The sequence below is a fragment of the Ciconia boyciana genome, chromosome 7, assembly GCF_034638445.1.
Source record: "Ciconia boyciana chromosome 7, ASM3463844v1, whole genome shotgun sequence".
Lineage (NCBI taxonomy): Eukaryota > Metazoa > Chordata > Aves > Ciconiiformes > Ciconiidae > Ciconia > Ciconia boyciana.
In genome coordinates, this window is record NC_132940.1 from 42444496 (window position 1) to 42467769 (window position 23274).

Genomic DNA, 23274 nt, shown 5'->3' on the forward strand with positions numbered 1-23274 from the left:
CGCGGCTGCTGCCGGCCGCCGGGTTGGATCCGCCCACGTCCCGCCCCGGCCGCCATGTGGAGAGGGTCATCCTGGCTCTGCCCCGCCATAGTGAGAGTGGCGCTGCGTGGCGTGGGACACCCTTGGCCGCCATGATGAGTGTGGCAGCTCCTTTACCTCCCGGGCCGCCTTGGCGAGTGGGGCTGGCGCCAGGTAATTAGGGGCTTCCACGGTTTTAATGCATTCTTTTCTCTAGAAGCCTTCTGGAATAGACAGAGCCTGTCTCCTCCTAGCCTGAAGCTCAGCCTGCAGCAGCCCAGGAGGCAGGGAGGAGGCTGGGGCTGCTGCCTCAGCCTTGCCTTGCTCTGCCATGAGGCTCCACCTCATCATGCCACACCACATTTCCTCACCTTGCTCCTCCACCCGGCCTCACCTTGCCTCACTATCGGGCTGCTCCAGTGAAGGGCTGCGCATGACTGACCAGGCACGAGGCAGCGGCTCCTGCCCCATAGCCTCCTCTCAGGCCTCTTCGCCACACTCTCCCTTGCCCGGATCGCGTGCCCCCAGGTGTCCTGTGGTCCCCTCGCTGCCGGCCGGGGCTCCCAGTCTCTGGTACTGCGCTGCTCTTCCCGGCACAATCTTCATGCCAGCAGTGCGGCCTGGCGGCTCCCTGCAGGGCTGGTGAGGAGGAGTCGTGCTGGCAGAGAGCAGTCCCTGCTCAGCCAGTGCTGTAAACATCGACACCCTCCTGAAATTAAATAGAAAAAGAAAATAGGTGTGTTTGCTTTGAAAATAACGTGTAATTGGTAAGCTTCAAGAAGTTGCATGCACCTTTCTGGTTATCTGTGTTGCTGTGGAGACAATAATGGGACAGCCAAGCGGCCTACATGCCAGTCACGGTTAGGCCTCCAGGGATCAAGAGTGCAGAGCTGCCAAAATCAAGCAGCTGAATAAATAGTGGTTTATCTTGGAGGTGCATGGGGAGGACGAGAGGCAGCAGCCACGTGTTGTGGCAGGAAAAGTTCTGCATGGGTGTGAGGAAGGTACTCCATGGGAGAGTGGTTGTGCTGTCTCCAGCACTGGAGGCCACTCTGTTGTGACTGGACGAGGCTTGGGCGACCTGACCCAACGTTGATGCTGTGCTTTAGCGGGAGGCTGGCATCAATGTGGTCCCTTCCAACCCAAATTATTCTGTAGTTCATTGTGTGAAGGGAAAGTTAATAGCAAGATGAGAATTATCTATATATTGTAATTGCAAGTAGCTTTAAGCCTGATTAGACTAATAATAAGTTATGGCAACTTCAGGAGCACGGTTACAAAGTCAAATCATTGGAAGTGGAGAAGAAATGAATTACTATTGTTCCTCTTTTTCTTTTTTTTTTTTTTTTTAACAAGTAGTGAAAGAGTTTGCCTTCTCACCTAAAGGCCAGACTCTGACCTGAGGAAACCTCTGTAAGCTTGTGGTGGGAGGCTGCTCTAAGTGGTTTAGTACTCTATTTAAATGTGCTTTTTATCTCTTTCTGATTGCACTGGTGGCCATGGGTCAGCCTCAGAATTTGCCTGAACTAAGAAACAATTAGCAGGTTCAAAGCCATATATTGCTGATGTTAAAAATGTATATATACATATGTAAATGAAACCAGTGTTGTAATCAATGCTCTGTCTCTGTTTTTCTATGTAACAAAATGAAAAAAAAGTAAAAGAGTTTTTTAACTTTCCAATTTAGACACTTTTATCACTTGTTTTTGCTTCCAGAAACATTATCAGGAGTGATTTGTTTGTTTAAGTGACTTAAATATTTTTCTTTGTTAACCCTTTCTGTCCTGTTTTCAAACCACATACATTTTGGGTGATCTTTTTGCTCCCCCAGGGCTTCTTTTTATCACATGACAGCTCTTAGTTGTATATAGCCTATGTGTGCAATTTTGAGGGATGATGCTCTGGACTTTATGTATTTATTTGGTTTTGCTTTATGGTCATTCTCCTTTGGACAGTTGCAAAGCTATTTGCTATTAGTTGTGCCATCATCTCAAATCTATAAACAGTGACAGCATATGGCAACTAGTACAATCAAGTCCTGAAGGGCAGGGTTTACGTGGTACATGTTGAAAGGGGAGGAGGGATGTGGTGTTGGTTGAATTAACAAGCTCTTTGCTTTTGAAAGCTTCTCTTTTGCAGATGGTTTCTATTAGCGAACTCTTACCCTGTTAAAGCAATGCATTTCGGTGGCATCACTTTTATTGTTAAAACTACAAGAGTGGTAAGAAATCAGCACTGCCATCGCATGGGGACTGCAGTCTTCTGCATGACTGGCGGCCCAGAGGGAATAAGGTATCGTCTGGACTGTCCCATGGGTTTTGCGTAGTAGCAGCAGGGTCAGGAAGCGATGAGTGAAAATGGCTCCTTGGGGCAGAGGAAGACAAAGAGAGGAGGAACAACAGCAGCAAAGTGCAGAGCTGTCCCGGGCTGCCAGACCTCCTTTGGCCAGGAGCCAGGGAGGTCTGTCCTGCCTCGGGGCATGTCTGAAATCACAGTTTTGTTTATGTGATCCACTGGATGGGTGTCTGTCTACACTGATTACTGATTGCAGGGCTTAAATGCTGCCAGGGAAATATAAAGAATATAAAGAAAACGGATTTGTTTAAACAAAGAGACACACCTCTCCGTTTTTTTTTTTTTTCACTGGCCCTTGTTTTACCCACTGGAAATGTGCATTTCAGGAGAGGCTCTAGGGCTCTCTGCTCCTGCCTTGTATGGCCTATTGATATATGACCCATCACCGAGTTCCCAATCCTCACTGAGACACCAGACCCACTCCCTAGCGCCTAAGGATTCGAATACCAGCACTGCATGCTTTGCTTTCTAAGTAGTAAAGGTCTTCTTTGCATGCTTGTCTGAAGAAAATCTGGAAAATTAACACCTTTCAGTTGGTCCATCGTGCACCATGCTATCAAAGTTTATGCTTCTTGCCATTTTACATGTCCCTGTGTACTGAATTGAAATGTCACCATCTAGATTCAGATCACACATGTGCCTCTCTGTTGAGGAATACTCGCCCACAGTGAGGAGCTCATGGATGTTGTATCACCTCCAACACGTGCATTAGTATGGGACAGTCATTTTACAGGTGAGAGAAGGACTCTTACAGTGGTATTTGTAGTCCTGCTATAACATGGTTGAATTTGGGTCAGGGTGGAGGAAGGTTGTTATTCTGTATTTGTGAAATCTAGTTTCCAAGCTTCCTCACTTTGAAACCTGTGATATTTTAAATTATTGTATTTTAATGAGAATTTTGTGTTTACAACTTTGACATATGTTCTACCCATAGTGATGGTGCAGAGCATATAGTTTTATCTTCTTTTCCTTATTGCCAGGAATGAATTGTGATTGCATGGGTCATACCTATGTAATAGGCAGAAACATTAATTTGGATTATTGGCCTGCCCATGTGGTGTGAAGTCTGCTTGAATTTGTTGCTTAATTTAAATTTATCATTTATTTCAGATATTCTCTGTTGACAGTTATGTGTGTTTTGAAGAGGTTACACAATCACTTGAGAGACAAATGCTCCCTCCTCAATGTGAGATTAAACTTTTATAGTGGAATATACACATTTTTAAGAGTGGAATAAACTTACTCCTTCTTTCCTTGTGCAAACAAATTCTGAGTGTTGCAGTCATGTAAAATTAATGATTATGGGAGGAGGCTTGAATTCTTCTTTTATTTATTTTTTTTTTTAATGCTGAAAACTTGCATATTCCTTCACAGTGTGGGCTGCATCCTAAAACAAATCCTGTCTTCAATTGTTTGCCTGTTTTATACAGACACAGGCCTCCTTTCATGAAAACAGTGTCTTGGTGACAAGTACAACAAAAGTTTCAAGTAAAACAATCATTGCAAAAATTGTAATAATATTTTTCTGTATTGCTTTGGAGTCTGATGGTGCATGGGCAGCTCAGTAGCACTGACAAAGCAAATTATATGCCAATGGTTGCCAGGTTAATCTGATCATCTTTGGTACTAATTTACATGATTTTGTTGTAAATTTCTTATCTGTCGTCCATTTCACTGAAACTTTGCTGTAGCAAAAAGCCATGCCTGACTGAGCCTTTGTGCAACAGTCGGGCAGAGCTTTGCCCCCATGTCCTTGATTTTTAGAATGGGGAGAAAGGTCCTAAAGAGTACAAAACTTTCACTTGTTTGATCAAACTGGTCCTCACAAAGTGCTGACACTAGTGTCTAGCAGGAAGGTAGATGAAACAGGTTAGAAACATATCGTAAACGTGAGTATCAAAATTTATTTTGTTTTAGATTTGTAGTGATAGGCATTGTAATTGGGAGATGAATAATTTATTAAAGCATTTGATATTTTTTATTTTAAAAGAATTTTGAGTTAGCAAACAAGTAAAGAACGGATGAAACATGGCAAATTCGAATTACAGAATTTCTCAGCTGGGTCCTCTGGTTTTGCTCTGTTGGTATTTTTTGTGGTAAACATGTACAGTAATGAAAGTGTTCCTAAGAAAATACTCGGATGTCATAGAATATTTAAGTATTCAAATTATTTAATGAGATTTAGATTCCAGTTCTATAATTCCCTTATGTGATAAATTATTTTGTAGGTAGGCATCTTTTTTATGTTTTCGTAAAGGTCAGGCTTGTGTAAAGATAACTCTATATACTGTATGTGTATAAACTGTTTCAACAGGTTTCTAATATCAGAAATTTTGGGAGGCTTCTTTGAAAACAACTTCTGTCAGAAGAATGGCGTCGTCTTCTCTACAAATTTGTGCATTGCTGCCGGCTTTAGCAGGATTGACCATTTTACTTGTTACTACCACATCTAACAGATGGAAAATTTCGGGCACTGCAACAGTGCTAGTTACTGCAGACTGGATTTCTGAAGGTCTTTGGATGGACTGTGCAGTGACTGCTTTTGGATCAATACAGTGCAAGAGATTTCCCTACATGCTGAGTTCAGACAGTAAGTGCACATGGCATATGTATATAAAATCTAGGGATGTAGTTTTATTCCTTCTTTCTGGACAGCACGTTAGCGCGGTTGGACAGCATATACTGTGGTTGTCACAGAGGGTCCATTATTTGGATTTGTCTTGTAGTACTTCCAGGCAGGTTAAAGGGCCCCAGTGAAATCCATATGCTTCACCCTGCAGTTCAGCTCAGTAACTGCTGTGGCTTTATTGCCATCTCTGTTGTGTTGGTATAGAGGTATGGGTCTTATACAATGAATCTAAGAATTTTTTTTTTTATTGTTTTGGAAGAAATAGTATCCTTTTACTTGGCCTAATTCTTAACTACAAGCAGATCACAGGTCAATGAGTGCTAGTGCTTGTTTGTGCTTTGGTGTGAGACCGGGCTTCGTAGATATTCCAGAACTTGTTTGATACTTTGTGCTAAATCTGTGTATTTTTCTGGAACGTCTCAGAGGTGGCCAGCTTAAAATATGTCTGTGCAACTGATGCTTTTGTGTTTTCTGAGGTAGACCATGCTAGCAGGGTAGTTTATCTGCAAATAGAAAGAGAATTGTCTTTGTAGGGACTGAAAATTATTTGTTTGGATTATTCTGGATTTTAAAAATATCTTTCTGTAAATATGTTTTTTATGGTAAAGGACCAGGAAGGACTGACATTTAAGTTCTTTCCTCAGAAAACTGAGTGTAGAAACAGTAACAGTATAGCCTTTGAAAACTGGTGTTTTGTTAAGCTTTCTATGTTAAACAGAACTTTGCATTTATTCTTTTACAACTTTCAGTATTTTGCAGTCACGTTATGAGTTATATCATGGAATAATTTCTTCAAGCCTTCCCTGTTTTATAGATCCCTGATTACTGTCATTGCTTTGTCTGGACTCTTTCCAGCTGATTTATTCCTGATGCGCAGTGCTCAAAACTTACAAATACCACATCTCACAGACTATGAACACTTGCTTTTCTTGATACAGACATGGACTCCACTGAAGTCAGAACTGCCTAACTGTAAAGGAGATCTCTAAAATGTGAGAGTTTAACTCTCAAGAGTTAACTCTCAAGATTCAGCATATTTGTGGTTCTTCCTCAGGGCCCTGACTTCGGTGGCCTCATCTGCTTTCATAATGATGGTGCCAGTTTAAGAATAAGTATCAGCATCCCGTAATGAAGCCAGAATTTATAGCCTCAAAAGGAGGCTAATCATATCCTTCCAAGTATTTTAAAAACTCTACTCATTGCATCAGAGACAATGGCAGCTTTTCATACCGTTCTGGTACCCAGCATCAGAATGCTCCTCTCCGAGACTTCCTCTATGTAGACACCAGGATGCCTAATTTTCATCTAGAAACTTAGATACGATTTCTGGAAATTAGAGTGACAAGATGGGGCCAACAATCCTTCAGTTCTTGTACGTGGTAGCAAGATGGCACAGATGCTTACGATGGTGTGGCAGCTCTGCCTTGCCTCGTGTAACAGGCAGAAACAGATGTTTCAGCCCTGTTATGGAGACAAGCAGAGTTAATGTGGGACAGCCTCCTTTTTTTTTTTTAAATGCAGTTTCATTACACCCAACATGGAAAGAAAATATTCGCCAGGAATGGAAGAGTTCCTGGTGAACTGAAGCAGTTGCCTCACCAGGCTTCTCTTCCCTCCCTTCCCATGGCCCCCATAATTGGAAGAGAGGACCCCTGGTTGGCAGGGCTCAGTGGATCATCTTCAGCTGTTCAAAGAACTGTGTCCCCCCTAAAATCAGCATGGAGTTCCTCATGCCAACTGACGGGCACGTCATGTGGCTGCCTGGAGAGTAATTGCTGTCTGTCACAAGGCTGTTTCTCTTCCTACAGTGCTCAGTCAGCATTCCTAGGTCTTGAAACAAATCTACAGAAGTGATCCAAAAAGTACAGCTCATGTTGATCAAACGTTTAGGGTGTTAATATTGTCAGTATTTTTTTCACAACTGTATTGGCTGATCTAATTTAAAAAAATACTATTTCTGCCTGTAAACCCTCTCTCAACCATATTACACACAAATATGCTCTGTTCTGAGAATTTCAGAGGGGTTAGGAGCAATTTCTCTGTATGGTCATATATTGCTATGGTCGTATATGGTCACATCTTGGCATCTCAATGTTAGCATTTTACTTACATCAGGAGTACACTTTCGTAGTGAATTTTCCAATTATTCCCATTTACTGCACTTGGTTTGCATTGCGGAGTGGTCTTGGAGTGTGCAAATTGGTTTCCTCGTGGATGAAGCAAAGCAGGGAAATGTGCTCCAGGAACGCACCTCCTGGCTTTCAGCCATTGATGGGTGTTCAGTTTGCTTGACCGGTTTAGAGCAACTCTGAAGGAAAACTCCCACGTCGTGGATGGTGGTGATGTGAAGCTATCAACACCAACTCTTTTACTCTGCTGATGCTGAACCTCCTGCAGAGCAGCATCTGCTGTTATGTCCATCACTTACCAAACCATAGTTTATGAAATTTGGTGAAGAATAACCCTATGTTGTTCAACACCATTGAAGAGTGATTTCCTTAAGGGAATGATTAAAATGCCTGTTGCCATATAGGAAAAACTCATGCATTCCAGGTCTGCAGTTTAGTCTTTTCTGTTTACATGTGTGCTTTATGACTACCTGTTGAAATAGCTTTCTTAATTAGGAAGAGATTTAAAAAAAAAAATGGAATTCTTAAAAATTTTTTTATCCTTGGCAGCAGTAAGAAATCTGGGGACACTTGATTCAAGGTCCCAACTAAAGTAAACTTTGAAAGTGCTGTCAGCAGAAGTGATCGCTGAGGTCACCAGGGTAGCACCTGTGTATGGATAAATTAATTTGAAACTCTTTGAAGGGCTTTTAATGGGATGCAGATACTCCAGTATACTGGTACAGTGTGTTCATTTTACTATGCCATCATTTTTCAAATTGCGCTGACTTAGCAGAAGGAGGGAATTCCATAAAAGTCACCCAAGAAGATCAATTCTTACCACACACCATCTAGTTTCTTTAAAAGATTGCAAGTACAGAGCTGCACAGGATCACACTAGCTGTGCTGCCAAATCTGTTGTTATTTAAATCAATGGCAATGATCCTCTTGGCTGCCAAGGGAGCAAAAATGTCATGGTGGCACTGTAGTATCCTTTTGCAGCTGAGCCCACCAACCTACAGCATCAGCTCAAAGTGACCAGTGAATTTTGAAAAAGAAAAACCCAGATACCTGTTATGGGCAAGCTGTGACTCTCTCAATAGCTAATCCTTCTGGTAGTCTTTATGTAAATGCCATGAATCTGTTACCATGTTGCATCATAGCAGGATTATTTTATGAAGAAACTCTGACTCCGTTTCCTGGAGATAAGAGCAGGTTATCACTGCAAGAGATGGTTAACCCTGGTTGGATACATAGGCAGTTTAAGGTATTAACATTAGTGAGTGATGTGAATTGAGTCTATGATTTTGTCTAGTCAAGAGCAGAAGCAAGTAAACCAAGTTTAACATATTCTACTTTGCCTAGATTTTTTTTAATACTAAGACATTCTGACAAACAGATACAATCAGCTGATATGTATTATTTTTCATATAGCTGTTTTCCTTCATCATTTTATTCCTTTTGAGATAGGTCTGTCACACTGACTCATTCATTCCCTTATATTTAATATCTGTGAAACATACATTGTTACAATTGTATTCCAGTGTAAGTGGGACTATTTTTAAGACTGAATGTGTTTAACTATAGATCAATAGACTGTAAAATATTAATGGAAACCACTCATCCACAGACTTAACCTTCCTGAAAGAAACTGGCAGTACAGTTGCTATGGATTACTTATGACAATAACTTAAAAAAATGTGCTAAATTTTCTAGCAACAGAATAAAGTTCCTGTTCTCAAGATTTTTTATGCTTCAGTCATCAAGAAAATAACACAGTAAAGCTTTTTGATTTGAGATCAATAATAAAATTACAAACAATTTTAATCTTGTGTAAACCCTAGTTGACTTCAGAGGAGAGACAGAAATAACATATTTGCCAATATTATCACTCTTACAAGATATTTTGTAGGAATACTGACTGGACTTTCTAGGCTGAGACTAAGAATAGGCTCATTTTGTCACTTATCGTTAGAAAAAGAATTAATATTGTCATTTTTTTTTTTTAATGTTAGTGTCTTTATCATGAACTGCTCCCACTTCTTATTGTCATGCACTGTAAGCCTTATCTCTGGGGTTGAGCAAAGAGCAAAGGTAGCCTCATTTTGGAGTGAAACCCAGAGATAAAACAGCAAGGAGGCTTCTGAAAGGCTTCACTTGATTGTAATCTAATTATAGGGATATTTAACTGTTACTACTCACAAGCATGACTGCTGTGTTGGAAATTGTTGGTTTTCTTTTGTGCTTGGGTGGGTGGGCAATTATTGGAGCTACTTTGCCGAATAATTACTGGAAAGTCTCCAGTGTACATGGTAGTGTGATCACAACGTCTACGTTGTTTGAAAACCTGTGGAGGAGCTGTGCAGAAGACAGCACTGGAATATCCAACTGCAGAGAATTTGACTCTATGCTTGCACTGCCTGGTATGTGACTTTGCACAGTCTTGTTTATATTGCTTAAAAATTTGTTGGAAAAAAGTAGTAAGACTTTTGTTGTGGTAATCTGGTATTACTGGAAAATACCTGGCCAAGAAGGACTTTGTGGGTTGAAGTAATAAAAATCTCTTAAGCAGCCGAATGTGTTGAGCACATTAGGAGAGGCTATAAAATAAGGCATATTAAGTCGCTCGATCAAGCATTTATTTTAATAGGTATTTTAAATATGGTGTAATCTCTTTTCTAGCATTGTGTGGGAGGAATTAGTAGGAGACATTTTTTAACACATCTTATGACAGTTCCATGTTTATTTGGAATTATTGTATGGGCCTTCTTTTGCAATACTTGATAGCAAATGTACTGTAGCCGGAGTTTTTTCATATAATAGGTAGGAAATACTATTTATAGCTAAGAAGTGGTAGTGACAATGAGTCACTAGTAACAATGAGTATGTGTTATACATATTATAACATTATGTTATGAGTATAAGTTATACAATGAGTATATGTTATAAATTAATATACTTGTCAGGACTTGTTAACTAATGTCTTGGTGGATGTGGTTCTAAATATCAGGAAATTTAGATCTGCTGGCTCCTGTACTCTGTATCAGTCTTCAGCAGAATTGTGGATTGTCCTCAAATGCTCAACTAAGGCAATATTCTGTGCATAGTAAGCAAGTTTATAGACAGTGAAGCTAGTTTTTATTAATCTTGAGTAATTCAGTATGTAGATACTTATCCCAGAATAAAAATGGCTTCCTACTTAGTTGAATCTACACTGGGAGGTGGCTAAACTAAATAGGTAGGAGGATACCCCTAATCTGAAGAATGTGTAATATAGGATTAGTGGGAATGAGATGTTAAATTCACTTTCTCTCTCAGTCTGAAATAAACTGATGCTGTTGACCAGCTCTGACAGTAGCGTAGCAATTCTCTGAAACTGTGTCCAGTATTTAGAGAATAATATGTTCTTTTCATCTTTCAGTGTTATCTAACAATTGGTTTTAAAATGCATGTGTGTATTAAGAGGAACATCACCCTATTTAAACTTCTTAGACTCAGCAATAGCAGGATCATGTCCATCGGACATTATCCTCTGCAGAGTGCTTATGTGAGTGTGCATTTGGCTCATGTATAAACCACTTCAAGGGATGGTTCATAACTTACTGCTACTGAGTCTAGGCAGCATCTTGTCATTGATGTATTTACACGTGGTGTTGCCTCTGAGAGTGTTATAGAGCTCCCATGTGTGTGGATGTGGGCAATGGGGGCACATCAGGTCAGCATCTTGGAGCTGCTGAGAAAAAAGTGGGTTTTAAAGAAATTGGGGAGGGGGGAGCAGAAAAATGCATCATGAGTGGATGTGCTAAAGCGAAAGAGAAAGGAAGGCAAGCACCACAAGGCTCCTGGAGAATTGCAGATAACAACATGGAGTCAGCAGGAAGGAAAAAAATGGGGCCAAACAGAAAGTAAATGAATAGGCCAGGCTCTAAAAGTGAATTTGTGAAGATTAAATGTGATCTGTTGAAGAGAAGATCAGTTATGCTGTTGAGAAGATGGCAGTATATTTGAGGGGAATAGGCAGGGGGAAGGGGAAGGGAAAAGCAGCTTGCAGAATTGTAGAGACAAAAAGGTTTTAGAAAGGAGAACTGAAAAAGAAACAAGTTAGAAGACACTGAATTGTAGAAAAAGTCAAGAGGACAGTTGGGCAAACCAGGAAAGAGGAAGAAAGTGGGGTTGGTAGCAATGAGGGCTGAGCAAACAGTGGGACCTCCAAGAAATGTCTGTAGCGCTTGCAGATATGAGCCAAGGCAGACTAAAACTTGTCAAGGTCAGTTTAGGTGTGTTTCAAATTGCTGTTTAGAAACTTAGCTGAAACTGCTGCAGCAGAAGATGCCAGGGATTGGGGGAAGGGGAAAAAAAGAAAAACAAAAGTGTCTTTGTTACCTCTCATCAGAAGGACCATAAAGATTTTCTGTGAAGGTTTCCTTATTGGCAGCTGAGCTATGTGGTATACCTCTGTTTTTTGTTTTGTGCATGGGAAATACCAGACTTGGTTCTTTTAAACAGATTTAAAGCTTTTGAATTCAGCAAGCCATTAGCCCACATCACAAATGTTTGAAGTGAAGACCTTTTTAAAAGCAATATTGCATAAGATTGAAACCATGACTGGCTACTACGTATAGCTAGCACTATCTATCTAGTCACAACCAGATCAAACATTTGATATAAAGCAATTAGTTAGCTACCAAATGCTTATTAAACTCCTTTTTTTTCCTTCTTTTTAGGGTTCCATAGGTGTTTCTTTCAATTACAGGATTTTTGGGATACTTTCTTACAATTAATATTGACTGATAAAATGAACTTTGTATCTTGTTCAATAAGCTAATTTTTAAGATAAAGACAACAAAAAATTGAGCTTTCTGGACTGTGAAGTAAGCTCCTCAGTTAAGGCTGTTGAGGTTATCGTATTGTGGTACAAAGAGGATATGGTATGAAATTTCTTCTGTTAAAATAATACAGCCATTGACTTGCAAGCAGCTAGCTTGAGGGTATGCTTGTTTGTCCTGGAAAGATATGGGGAGTCACATCTAATACTGCAGGAGCCTCAAAGACCTGAAATGTAAGTTGTTGGATCCCTGCTATGGGTAATTCCTGCTGCCACGGTGTAAGATCCCACACTAGAAAGCAGCGTCAGAGTGGAGTGCTTGTCCTAACAGTATCTTCTGCAGGCAAAAAACTTGAACTGTTAATAGTACTTTGAGAGGTCTTTTCACTTTTATTACTGTCTGTATTTTTTTTCCCCTGAAAATTTTAAAATTAGTGCTTAACAAAACATTAATTCCTCGAACAATGTTCATCGTCTAATTCTGTGTATTTATCTCATGACTGCTTATTACTGTCTTTGATAACTCTCAAGCTTTCAGGACCAATACTCTTAAGCAACATAAATCTATACAGCCCGCTGAATCTGAGTGTGAATCTATCACTTTGCCTTCTGCTTCTGTGCATGATTTCTGTTGTCTGGAGAATTACAGGCTCACTTCACTACAGAGCTAGTGAGCAGGTTACCATGGAGGTGATCAGGGAGCAAGAGCCTGAATGCTAGCATCAACGATGCGACTGTCCAGATGCAGTCCAGTTCAGACCCTTTTGATATATGGTTAGGATCACAGAATCATTTAGGTTGGAAAAGACCTTTAAGATCATTGGGTCCAACAAAGTTATCAGCCAAAACCTGCTGGATTGGTGACACCTGGCATGTTTAGGATCACAGAATCATTTAGGTTGGAAAAGACCTTTAAGATCATTGGGTCCAACAAAGTTATCAGCCAAAACCTGCTGGATTGGTGACACCTGGCATGTTTATCTCATAACAAAGGTGCCATTTGACCTGGAACCTGCCAAATCCAGGGTGCCATTTTAAAGGAGCCCAAAGTCCGTGTCTGACCTTTCTTCTTAGGCTGGTTAATAATCTGGTCCCAGTTTTTGTGCAATCGATACCTAAATCTAAAGACTGGGAGCTTAAGTGATGCAGAATCATCAGCATACCAAATTCCCTAACGTGCCCACACCAGCTGTAACTTCTCTGTAGGAGTATGTCTGAGGGAGCAGGGGAGTGCTGCAGCTCTCGGATCTGCTCATCCCCGACCCAGAGTTTAAAGTGCACTGCTAACTTGAGCACTTTCTTTCCCATCTCCCACTGGAAGTAGCAAAGCCAGGACATTTTTCTGATTCCTCTGTAGTGCCAGAGCCCCGCACACCTTGGCTAGGACCCAGAGTTCAGAGGTGTCCTGTGTGCTCAGCTGTACAGGTGTAAGGAAGTCACCAGGACTTGTGAGTAGGAGACCTATTTCTGCTCCTGTAAATGACCATATATATCCCTATGCGTTTTCACAGAACTTGAAGATGTAAGCTATGAAGGGCTTGCTATAATTTTTCAGGGTTTACTAAAGCCCCAAGAGGATTTACTGAGCTTATAAAGTGTAAATGTAGTTCAACTCTGAAATCTGATTGACTTCAAGGGTAAACACTCTAGGGTTTTGATGCTTCTCTGAACCAAGTAACGAAGTTGGACAAGATTCACTCCTTACTGCTCCTGTTAATTTTGTCACTCCCTCTAATTGCTTTTATTTTTTCAGCACAAGATTAATTTAATTTCTGTATAGATCCTGATTTGTTTTCTCTTTTTCTGTCTTACTCAGCTCATATTCAGGCATGCCGTGCCTTGATGATTGCTTCCATCCTTTTGGGATTCATAGCTACAGTACTCTCGCTGCTTGGTTTGAAGTGCACAAACGTTGGGTTGAGCAATGAAGATGGAAAAATGAAGTTTGCTGTCACGGGAGGATTTCTCTTTATTTTAGGAGGTAATATTGAGGCTGAAATGAGAATGCTATCAATACTTTTTATTGCTTTTACAGCTAGCCTAAATGAAATGAACACTTGTTCTTGGTTTAAAGTTGTTACTGCCATTCATCATTCACCTGTGTGCTTTTTAAACTTTTTCTGGTAGGTCTCTGCTCCATGGTGGCTGTTTCTTGGTATGCTGCGATGGTTACTGCTCAATTTTTTGACCCATTGTATGCTGGCACCAAGTAAGTTAATAGGTCTGTCATACCAAACTCCATCATATGTTACAGTCAGCTGCACTAAGCACAGCTGCTCCAGAGTTTCAGAACCTGGATGGATCCCGTTATCCAATCCTACAGGAGGAAAAATTTGTCTTCAGGGAATCTTTTCACCTCAGCGATGTTGGTGGGGAGGGAGGAGAGTTCTCTTCGGGAAGGTTTAGTGAATGTGTGGGGAATATCAATCTCACATCTGAGGGTTTTCTGTACTGTGTTTACATTTTCTTGTGAGACTCAATTAAGTGCACATCTCAATGCTATGAAGAAGAAAAGATAAAAGTCTTAATTTTATTCAGCATTTAGACCAAAAGAGGTACAAAATTCTAGTTATGGCTAGAACACGATGCCTCAGATGTACAAGCAAATGAAAAAACCATACAGAAACCAGCTTGAACTGCGTACTAGTGACCTGCAGATAGCTGAGAAATGTCATTGAAGTGTGCTGCTTGTCTTAAAGAAGTAAAAAAATATTTTTCACTATATATTAGCAGCTCAACATTTGTTTGCCTTATGAATTAAAATGAGGCAAAGTTTGTGGGACTATTAGCTCATACTGTTGCGCACAAACAAGTTTCAAGGTATAAAAGCCCTTATTCTTGTCTGATATAAAAGCAACAGTCTTCAAACCCAAATGCCTGCTTAATGGCACCTTATCTAGGTCAATAGATTTAGCAATGAGGAACAAGGGTGGAGGTGACCGGGCCTCTCCTTCAGAAAGGGGGAAAAAAGGGAGACAGAAACATAATATATTGTCTGTGGAACATGAGGGAGCTGGTTTGGGGAAAAGGGGACATTTATAATTTGCCAGTGCCTCTACCAAGTATATGATTTTTAGATCAGTAAACTATAAATCTTTAGTTGCTAGGATAATTTTTGAAGTGTTTTGTAAGTTTCTTCCTGAGAGTCAGTTCAGGGAAGTCAGAGGTAAAGTGCTTTGTTATGAATCAAAGTACTTTAAGCAATTGCTTTGGATGTTTGTCAGTTTTCCTTGTGTTTTCAAACAAGCACTTACAAAGAAATTGCACTTGTGAATGCTTTTTGTTGTTTTATATCCCCTTGAGAGAATTATATGAAGGGTAATAAATACGTTAGAGGACCGAAACAACTGTTGATAAAGAATTTCAGTTAGTGGAATAGTTAGCGAGTTTTATAGTTATCTGGTATAGCTTTGGGGCTTCAACATCAATGCATGTTAATCAGTTACCAGATGGCTTGCATTCAGTAGCTAAAGAAATCTTTTTTTTAATATCTAAACTTCATGTTTAAGACTATTGATTCACTAAGCAGTGCTTAGTCGATTAACTTTGATAATTGTTAAAGCCAGACATGCTCTTGAGGAAGTTTGTGCTCCTTGGACTCTGTGAAACAGGTTTAAATTCAATTGCAGGCCAGTATTGATCTTCACTCTTAAGAGACTGGCAAATCTGGTTTTTCAGATTGCATTTTTTTGCCTGACTTCAGCAAATTAGTAAAGTTAACCTCTACTAATTCTCAGAGGAATTTGTCATACAGCTGTGAAGGCAACCTAAGTTCTGCAGATCCCTCCTATATAGTTTCCGTTGGTATGACGTCTACAGCATTCCTGTCTATAGGTAACTAGTGAGCAGAGACAATTTCATGCACTGAGCAACGCTCTCTGATTGTTCCTTAGTATTCCTCCAGCAACTTGCACTCCTGTTTTTTTGAGAGAATGATTGTCTCCTTGTTCTCTGTTTGGAAAGCGCCTAAAACAGTGGAGACCTTGCGGCTCCAATGTGCAATGAGAACATGGAGAGCAGTGAACCTGTGTAAACCTCTGAAACCTTCCTGTTACCAATTAATTCTGGAGTCAGAAATGTCAACACTTTTAAATAACGATTTTGTGTTTACAAGTGGAAAGAAAACACACATACCTGGTTTCAGTATACCTTCTACGCAGTGCATGACACACATTTTGCTCTCATATTAGTTATCTCAGACCACAGAGGTACAGCCATATTGTGGATATAGTCTTTGTCTGAATATAAAAACTTGTTTGCCTCTTTTTGCAAAACTCCTGCCAGACTTTCCCAGGCTCAGTTGTGTCTAGTCTTTGGGTCAAATTCATTATCAGTGAATTTCTTGGACTGGACTAGGGGGTTTTCTGAAGGGTGTAGTTTTCTACAGTAAAATGGGGAACTATTCTTTTTCAACCTGGGACTATTCATAAATGTATTTCAGCCATATAGCTACAGAGACTGCTGAATATTCTTTAGGATACGTAAGTTTGAAAACTAGCCCTATACAAATAGCTACTTGTAGGTGATCTAGCGTCGGGTCCATAGAAAACTGATTTCTATGACACAGACATGTCATGACACAGCCTTTTCTCATGACACAGACAATAAGGTCCGAATCATTCAGGTTCACAAAATTACTTCAGTGGCACAGACAATACAAGGGCAACATAAGTGTCGTGGCTGCACAGAAGGTATATTATTATCATTTATTATCAACAATTTATTAAATATATGCAAGTATTTATTGCTACTTATCTTTGTGTTGCTTAGTACTTTCTGTCCTGTCACTAATTTGGCAGAGCACTTAAATATACATGTAAGAGTTTTATTGAACAGACACAAAGCCAGATCTGTTCTCTGTTATCTGTTGAAGTACCTTTCAGTTACCTGATTTCTATGCAGACTAGAATTGGTTTGTTTGCATGATTTGTGCACCTTATGTCTCAGTCTAAAATAATGGCTTTGTAATCCTGTTATATGCTGTTTCCATAAAATCTTTCATGTTTCAGGTATGAACTGGGAGATGCTCTGTACTTAGGCTGGGCTGGATCTGTTCTTTGTACACTTGGTGGGATCTTACTGACCTGTTCATGCAAAGGGAAGAAAAAACAGGATTACAGGTAATTTTGGATTTGTCAGTTGAAATAGTAGCTGTCAATTATATACCATTTTCTATCTGTGTGCTATTCTCTCTCCCTCACCCCTTGGTATAAATCTGTAGCCATCTAAAGTACAAACAGGAAATTGTACCTATTAATTCAGTGCTATGGCATGTCACAGACTTGTGATGGCGAGGGATGCTGTACCAAATACTTATACTTCCCAGATAGTATACTTGTTGATACTTTGCCATCAGCGGTCACCTATAATTAGTATTTGGTAATTCTGGGTACTGCTGATGGTTCTAAGATCTACATGATGAAAATGTGCAGTGAAAGAGTGAACTATCTATTGTCAAAAGAAAAGTATATCAAAGAGTGTAGTGTATTATAATCAAGTTTTTGTGCAATACTCGCTACTATTAAAATATTCAAATGCCATTTAATTTGCAGAAAGTGTAATGGCCTTTCCCTCCCAAAGCATATCCAATTGATCATTAGATGCACATGATTTTTTTCTTGTTCCTTATGGAAATGTCTTGTTGCACATCAAATCAGAAAAGTTGAGATTTCTGGCCTCAATATTTAACCTTGCCTGGATTTTTTTTTCAATCTTAAATTATTCACACATACAGAAGGTCCCTTTCTGAAGGAGAGGGATGAAATTGTCAGAAATAGCAGAGGTCCATGTGTACCCTGAAGAACCCAAATGGCTTGGAGGCTGTACTGGCTGACATGGAAGGAAGAAGCATGCTCACTGCTGCTGTATTTAATCTTAGAAAAGTTATGTCAAAACACCTAATAAGTGAGAGTGTTCCTCTGATACTCCATGGCCTAATCTGAAGCCATTTAAGTTTTATGGTAATATTTCACCAACCACATTGGGCTTTAGATCTCACTCACCATACTTTGATACAAAGTCCCAAATATCCTGAAATGTCTTGACAAGCTGGTAAAACTGATGTATGAAATAGAAGTTCAACATGATGAACGACAGCTGAAGGGGTTGGCTGAAGATACTCTGTTTTCCTTTCTCATCACCTTGATTCCTGTATTAAAAACTGCCGCTTGCACAAAGTCTTTAAGGTCTAGGTTCTTTTCTGCTTTAGGGACTTGACTAAAATGCCTCAAGTAAGAGCAGACGTGGGTTAGGAATCCAGAATGTGTTTCTGGTTGAGAGAGATAGCTGTGCTGCCTGTCACAGAGTCCATCTCTTTCTCCTTAACTGCAAGACTGATGAGAACAATAGGCCTCCAATTTCTGCACCTTTGTGAAGTATGTCTATCGGTGGGTTGGATACAGACCTAAATGAGTAACTTCCTAAGTATCTGAAACTGTGGACGTGTGTGTAATACCTACTATTTTGTATCTTTTTTTTTCTTAATTTACAGTTGCAACAAATACGCATATTCAGCAGGCCAGGCAGCTCATCAGCAGCACATTTATACCAAAAACTCTGAGACAGTCATAAGCAACAAGGAGTATGTCTAAACTTGTCTTTTACATCACTTGTAACGTTAGTAGGTTATGAACTCAAATAAAGAAGTGAACTACTTCCAGGGTTCTGGTTCCAAGTTGCAATCTTTCATCTTAATTTGGAGCAGTACAAGGAGGAGGTATGGTTTTCAATGTAAATAGGAATGGTTTTTCCGGGAATGGTTTTCAAATGTAAATAGGTTTCTACAGAAAATGCTGTGATGTGAAATCCTGCGGCATGAAGGTTTTCTGTGTGCCGAGAAGCCTGGTAAAATTTAACCACAGAGTGCGGTGTATCCTGACAATCAAGAGCAACTGTTTCTATTTCAGCTGACTCAAAAATGCGGAACTGATATGCTGTAGCTGACTGCAAGTTAATACGCCTCACAGTTAGAAATGTATTGTGTTTTCATTAATGTTTTGCTTCCTACTTTTGTTTAGCAGCTTTAGCTTTTGACAGGGAATAAACTTTATTCCACAGACTGACTGAAACAGATTTTTTGATGAGTGGTATCCTGGCCATTAATAAGGCTATAGTCTACATACTGTGGGCTTGAAGTCTCATGTTATACTGAAATTCTTATTATGTATGATAGTAAAGATTTATAAAAGCTAAAAAAAATTCCCTAACAACCACTCACCTCCAAATCTGCAGATGTGCAACAAATTTCTTGATGGTTGTAATGCAGATACCAAAGATAAACGATACAGAATGAACCAAACACAGCTGGGAGTGGAGAAAGCATCTGGTGCAAAAATGCCTTGTGATAACTAAGAAGATGATAGCCTCAATTTTTTATTTTTATTTCTATGTTTTCAGCTTTTAAAATAATCCTATTTTAACTTTGAGCAATCTTTAACTTTGGGAACTTCTACTGCATGTGAATTGTCTAATTCATGTAATTCCCCAGTGGCTTAATTCTCCGTCACTGTTCCATCATGAGAATTTCTGCCTTAAACTACTCCACTGCTGGAAGCATATGTTTGCCTTGTGTAAGCACTTAGACAGATGACGATGAGATAACTTTACTTTGTACAGATGCTTTGAGCAACGTGGAATGGAATTTCACACTGCAGGTTCACAGGTTTCATAACTTGTCCCTTTTAAATTACAAATGTATTAATACAGTTCGACAAAATACCTTGGTGTTTGTCTCTACTTTTAATGTCTTAGGATAAACATAATTGCTGTCTGATTTAGAAGCTTCATGCAGCTTCCTTGGTATCCCAATAGACAATTTCACAGGGCAACCTGCAAGCAGTCTTAGCAGAAACGATTTAGCCATGTTGCTTGCATACAGATACAGCTGACTTTTAAACTGACACATTAAGGCGTGAATTGGGCACTGATAGATCTTGCTAGACTTAGTAAGGAGAGCTAAAAGGAGTGAGGATTACTTTTAGATTGCCCATGTCATCTTTTTCCCTCCACTATCAACTACTCTTTCAAAAATCATCCCTTTGGTATTTTGGAGAATAATTTCAAAAGCCGAAAAGGCACAACTTGCATGGCGGGAGCTGAACTCTTTACCATCGTCTGTATATTCTGTCCTCTGGATTTTTAGGTAATTTTGTGATGGTATTTTGGTCTAGTTGAATGTAAGGAAAATGCAGAGCTCAGGCAGCGACTAAGAAGTTCCAGTGTCGGTTTCCTACCAAAGGTTGTGTCAGCTCATGAACATGAATTACGATCCAGTAGGGGAGCGACAAATTCAGAACTTCCTTGGTCTGGCATCAGGTCTTCTAGTGCTGTCACTGGGAAGTTTAATTAAAAAACAAGAGTAAAATCCCTATGTAGTAACTCATTCATTCGTTCAATACATTGTTACTGTATTCAGTGTCAGGGGAAAATAAATGCTGAAGGTACCATGCCTTTCACTGGTTTGTTTACAGTCCTTCCAACCATTTTCTGTTTCTGCTGTTTCTCCCTGCTTATCTGCCCCTTTCCCACACACCTTCAACGTAACACTCTGAATGAATGTGATGAACCATCAACTCAGATGGGGGAGTAAGGCATTTTATGTATAGGTGATACATGAAGTGGTGGGTTGTTTTTTTTAATATCTGTAGCAAACCACTTAACTCTCTTTAAACCATCTTCACACATTGCTATTTTTAAGTCCTTTGCTCAGCAGATCAGACTGCTTTGGTATCTGCAAATCTTCTTCATATCTCTGCAGCTGAGACCAAAATCCTGCATTGGGTTCTGCTACTGGTCTGGCAGTCTTCACCATCTAGGAAAAAAGAGAGACATTGTAGAAGCAAGGGAAGGTATCACGCCAACCGCTTTCTTCCTCTGAGACTTTTGAGAGGATTTACTTTGGTTTTGATTTTGCTATGGAATAATAAACAGGTGTATTATGGTGAGCTGACCTCACTCTGTGCTTGTTAAGACCTCCTGGCATATGGTCCATGTTACAGAATGGATTCGTGGGTGAGACATGAAAAGGAGCTGTTGGATTTGCTGGAAATGTGAATGACTCACAAAGTGTGGTGACACCACTCATCTTTAAGACAGAGTGAAACTTGGTCACATATCTGCATGCCTGTGTCTAGTATTGAGCAAAACAGTTGTCTAAATTAGAGACTTTAGTGACATACCTACCAAATGGGTGAAGACCAAAAGACCGTAAAGCATGAGTCATATGTATTGGATGGGCTTCCTAATAAAACTGAGATGCTGTTACTCGTAGCTAGCTAGTCCCTAGCTATTTAGCAGGCCTAACAGATTATGTTTCTTTGCTGTGTTGAGCTGTCAAATAGGTGATAAGAGCAAATCCTGCAAAACAATTTCTGCACGTACTTGCTTCCTTTTCACTTATTTGGTTTATGTCTGTCCCTAACTTCACATATCATGAATAAGCAAATGATAGGGGAAAATGTTCACAAAACAAGCAGCTTTTGTATATTTTGCTACCAGTGCTTAAAGCCTATTTGCATTTGTAACCATATTTGCCCCAAAACCCTCATGTTGAAACCTTATTTTTCTAAGCGGGGGGGGGGGGGGCGGTGTGAAAAAACTTACAGTGGCATTTTATTCAAATCTTGAATATCTATAACACTACTAATAAACAGGCGAGAACACCAAAACAATTCTATGAGAAATCACCATTATTCATTATAAGCATTGCATTTCTCACCCAAAAGATGTCTAAATATAAGTCCGGGTATAAGCACAATACCTCAAAGGCGTCCTTGAGCGGGAGCTTTCGGTGCCTCATCAGATAAGCAGTGCAAATGGCCGCTGACCGGCTGCGGCCATTTTTACAGTAAACTAAGCACTTCCCACCGCTCTTCACAGCCTCCTCTATAGCATCACTGCACCGCTCGAAATACCGGTACAGGTCTTCCGCCGGGTCATCCAGCACAGGTACGCGTATGCCCCGCACCTGCGGGAGGCCGGGGAACGGCTGCAGCCTGCTGACGTTAACGCAGAAGGTGACCCCCTCCCGCCTGAGCAGCTCCTGGTCGCAGGCCGCCCGGGCGCTGCCGATGAGCAGCGAGGCGGTGACCTTGCAGAGCGGCGGCATCGGCCGCCGAGGCCGCGGCGCCGCCGGCACCCCCGCCCCGCCGCAGCGCTCCCGCCCGCCCGCCCCCGCGGGACCGGCGTGCGGGCTGCTGCCCCGGCCCCGCGTCCGGGCCGCTGCGCTGCGCTGCGCTGCGCTTGTCCCCGCTGAACAGCCTCGGGTGTAAAGGCTTCAGGCAGGTCCTAGTGCCTGCTGGGCGCTGAGAGTCGCGGCTGAAGAGCTAAGCGCAATTCCGGAGCCCACAGGCCATTCGTAAACGGATCGGATTTGCACAGTCCCTAGCCCTTCAGCAGCTGCTTACAAGAAGCTAAAACCCCTGTCTTACAGAATCAAAGAATCGTATAGGTTGGAAAAGACCATTAAGATCATCAAGTCCAACCGTAAACCTAACACTACCAAGACCACCACTACACCATGTACACGTGCCGTACATGGTCTTCCTCACAGGAAGGCTGCTGCTGGGGGTCAGCACTGATGCGGTATTGGTGCGATGCTGTGATATTGATCTGACCACCTCCAGCTCACCTCCAGATCATCTAGTTGCCCCTCACCTACAACAAAAGCATCTTTTGAGAAGCCAGAAAATGATTTACTAGGCTAGCTAGATATGGCAGCGCTAATCTTTCTGGACTTCAGTAAAATTGCTGGTGTGGTGCCAGGGCAGAGAGTGTCTTATGCATGAGCGTGCGGACATGCGTTCAAGCTGTGAAGGTCGGGCGGGGATGGGGCCAAGGGCCCAGCCACAGGAACGCCACATCAGCTGGTGCCAGGCGGGTGCTGCAGGGCTGGACACAGGTACCAGGCGCTTCCTGGCAGATTGAGCGTGTGGCTGAGCTTCTTGAACACTTTTCTTTCTGGCCATGACGCAAGAAGGAGCCTGCGACCAATATTTGCTGCTGGCACGAAGATGAACCTGGACTATCACAGCAGCAGGGCCCATGTGAAATGCAATGCTAGCCAGTAAGGAATCAGCCTTGAGGGACGAGGATGAGCTTTTATTCCGTCATGGATGGAGGGGAAGCCAACCTGCCACACACCTGCCATCACTCCTGTCAATAACAGCCTGCCAGAGAGATGCCGGCTCTGGTGCCAAGGGAGACAGCTCCCTAACATAAGCACAACAGCACGGCGTCCCTTCCTGCTGTTTGGCACATGCCTCAGCTGCCTGTGGGCTTGTTCCTCTGCCCCATCACTTCGTCTGCCCAGGGCTCAGGGCATCTGGCTGGAGAAAGGCTCT

General features: G+C 41.1%; 2 protein-coding genes across 4 annotated transcripts; one reads left to right on the plus strand and one right to left on the minus strand.

Moving 5' to 3' along the window:
• The first annotated feature begins 58 nt into the window (after window positions 1–58).
• On the plus strand, window positions 59–19947 carry LOC140653860 (claudin-19-like). 3 transcript variants are annotated; one of them, XM_072866484.1, is made up of 8 exons: window positions 59–192; window positions 2144–2310; window positions 2995–3106; window positions 4688–4963; window positions 13752–13916; window positions 14063–14144; window positions 16945–17055; window positions 18426–19947. In XM_072866484.1, the coding sequence occupies exons 4-8, from the start codon at window positions 4744–4746 to the stop codon at window positions 18523–18525; spliced, it is 678 nt and encodes a 225-aa protein (XP_072722585.1). In that variant the 5' UTR covers window positions 59–192; window positions 2144–2310; window positions 2995–3106; window positions 4688–4743; the 3' UTR covers window positions 18526–19947. The 3 variants fall into 3 exon arrangements, with proteins under 3 accessions (XP_072722585.1, XP_072722584.1, XP_072722587.1); XM_072866483.1 differs by having other exon boundaries at window positions 2144–3106; XM_072866486.1 differs by lacking the exon at window positions 2144–2310 and having other exon boundaries at window positions 118–192.
• A 345-nt stretch (window positions 19948–20292) lies between these two features.
• Window positions 20293–22161, minus strand: DUSP28 (dual specificity phosphatase 28). The gene is made up of 2 exons (XM_072866487.1): window positions 21693–22161; window positions 20293–20744 (listed from the first exon to the last, which is right to left on the minus strand). The coding sequence occupies exons 1-2, from the start codon at window positions 22038–22040 to the stop codon at window positions 20610–20612; spliced, it is 483 nt and encodes a 160-aa protein (XP_072722588.1). The 5' UTR covers window positions 22041–22161; the 3' UTR covers window positions 20293–20609.
• Window positions 22162–23274: the final 1113 nt, after the last annotated feature.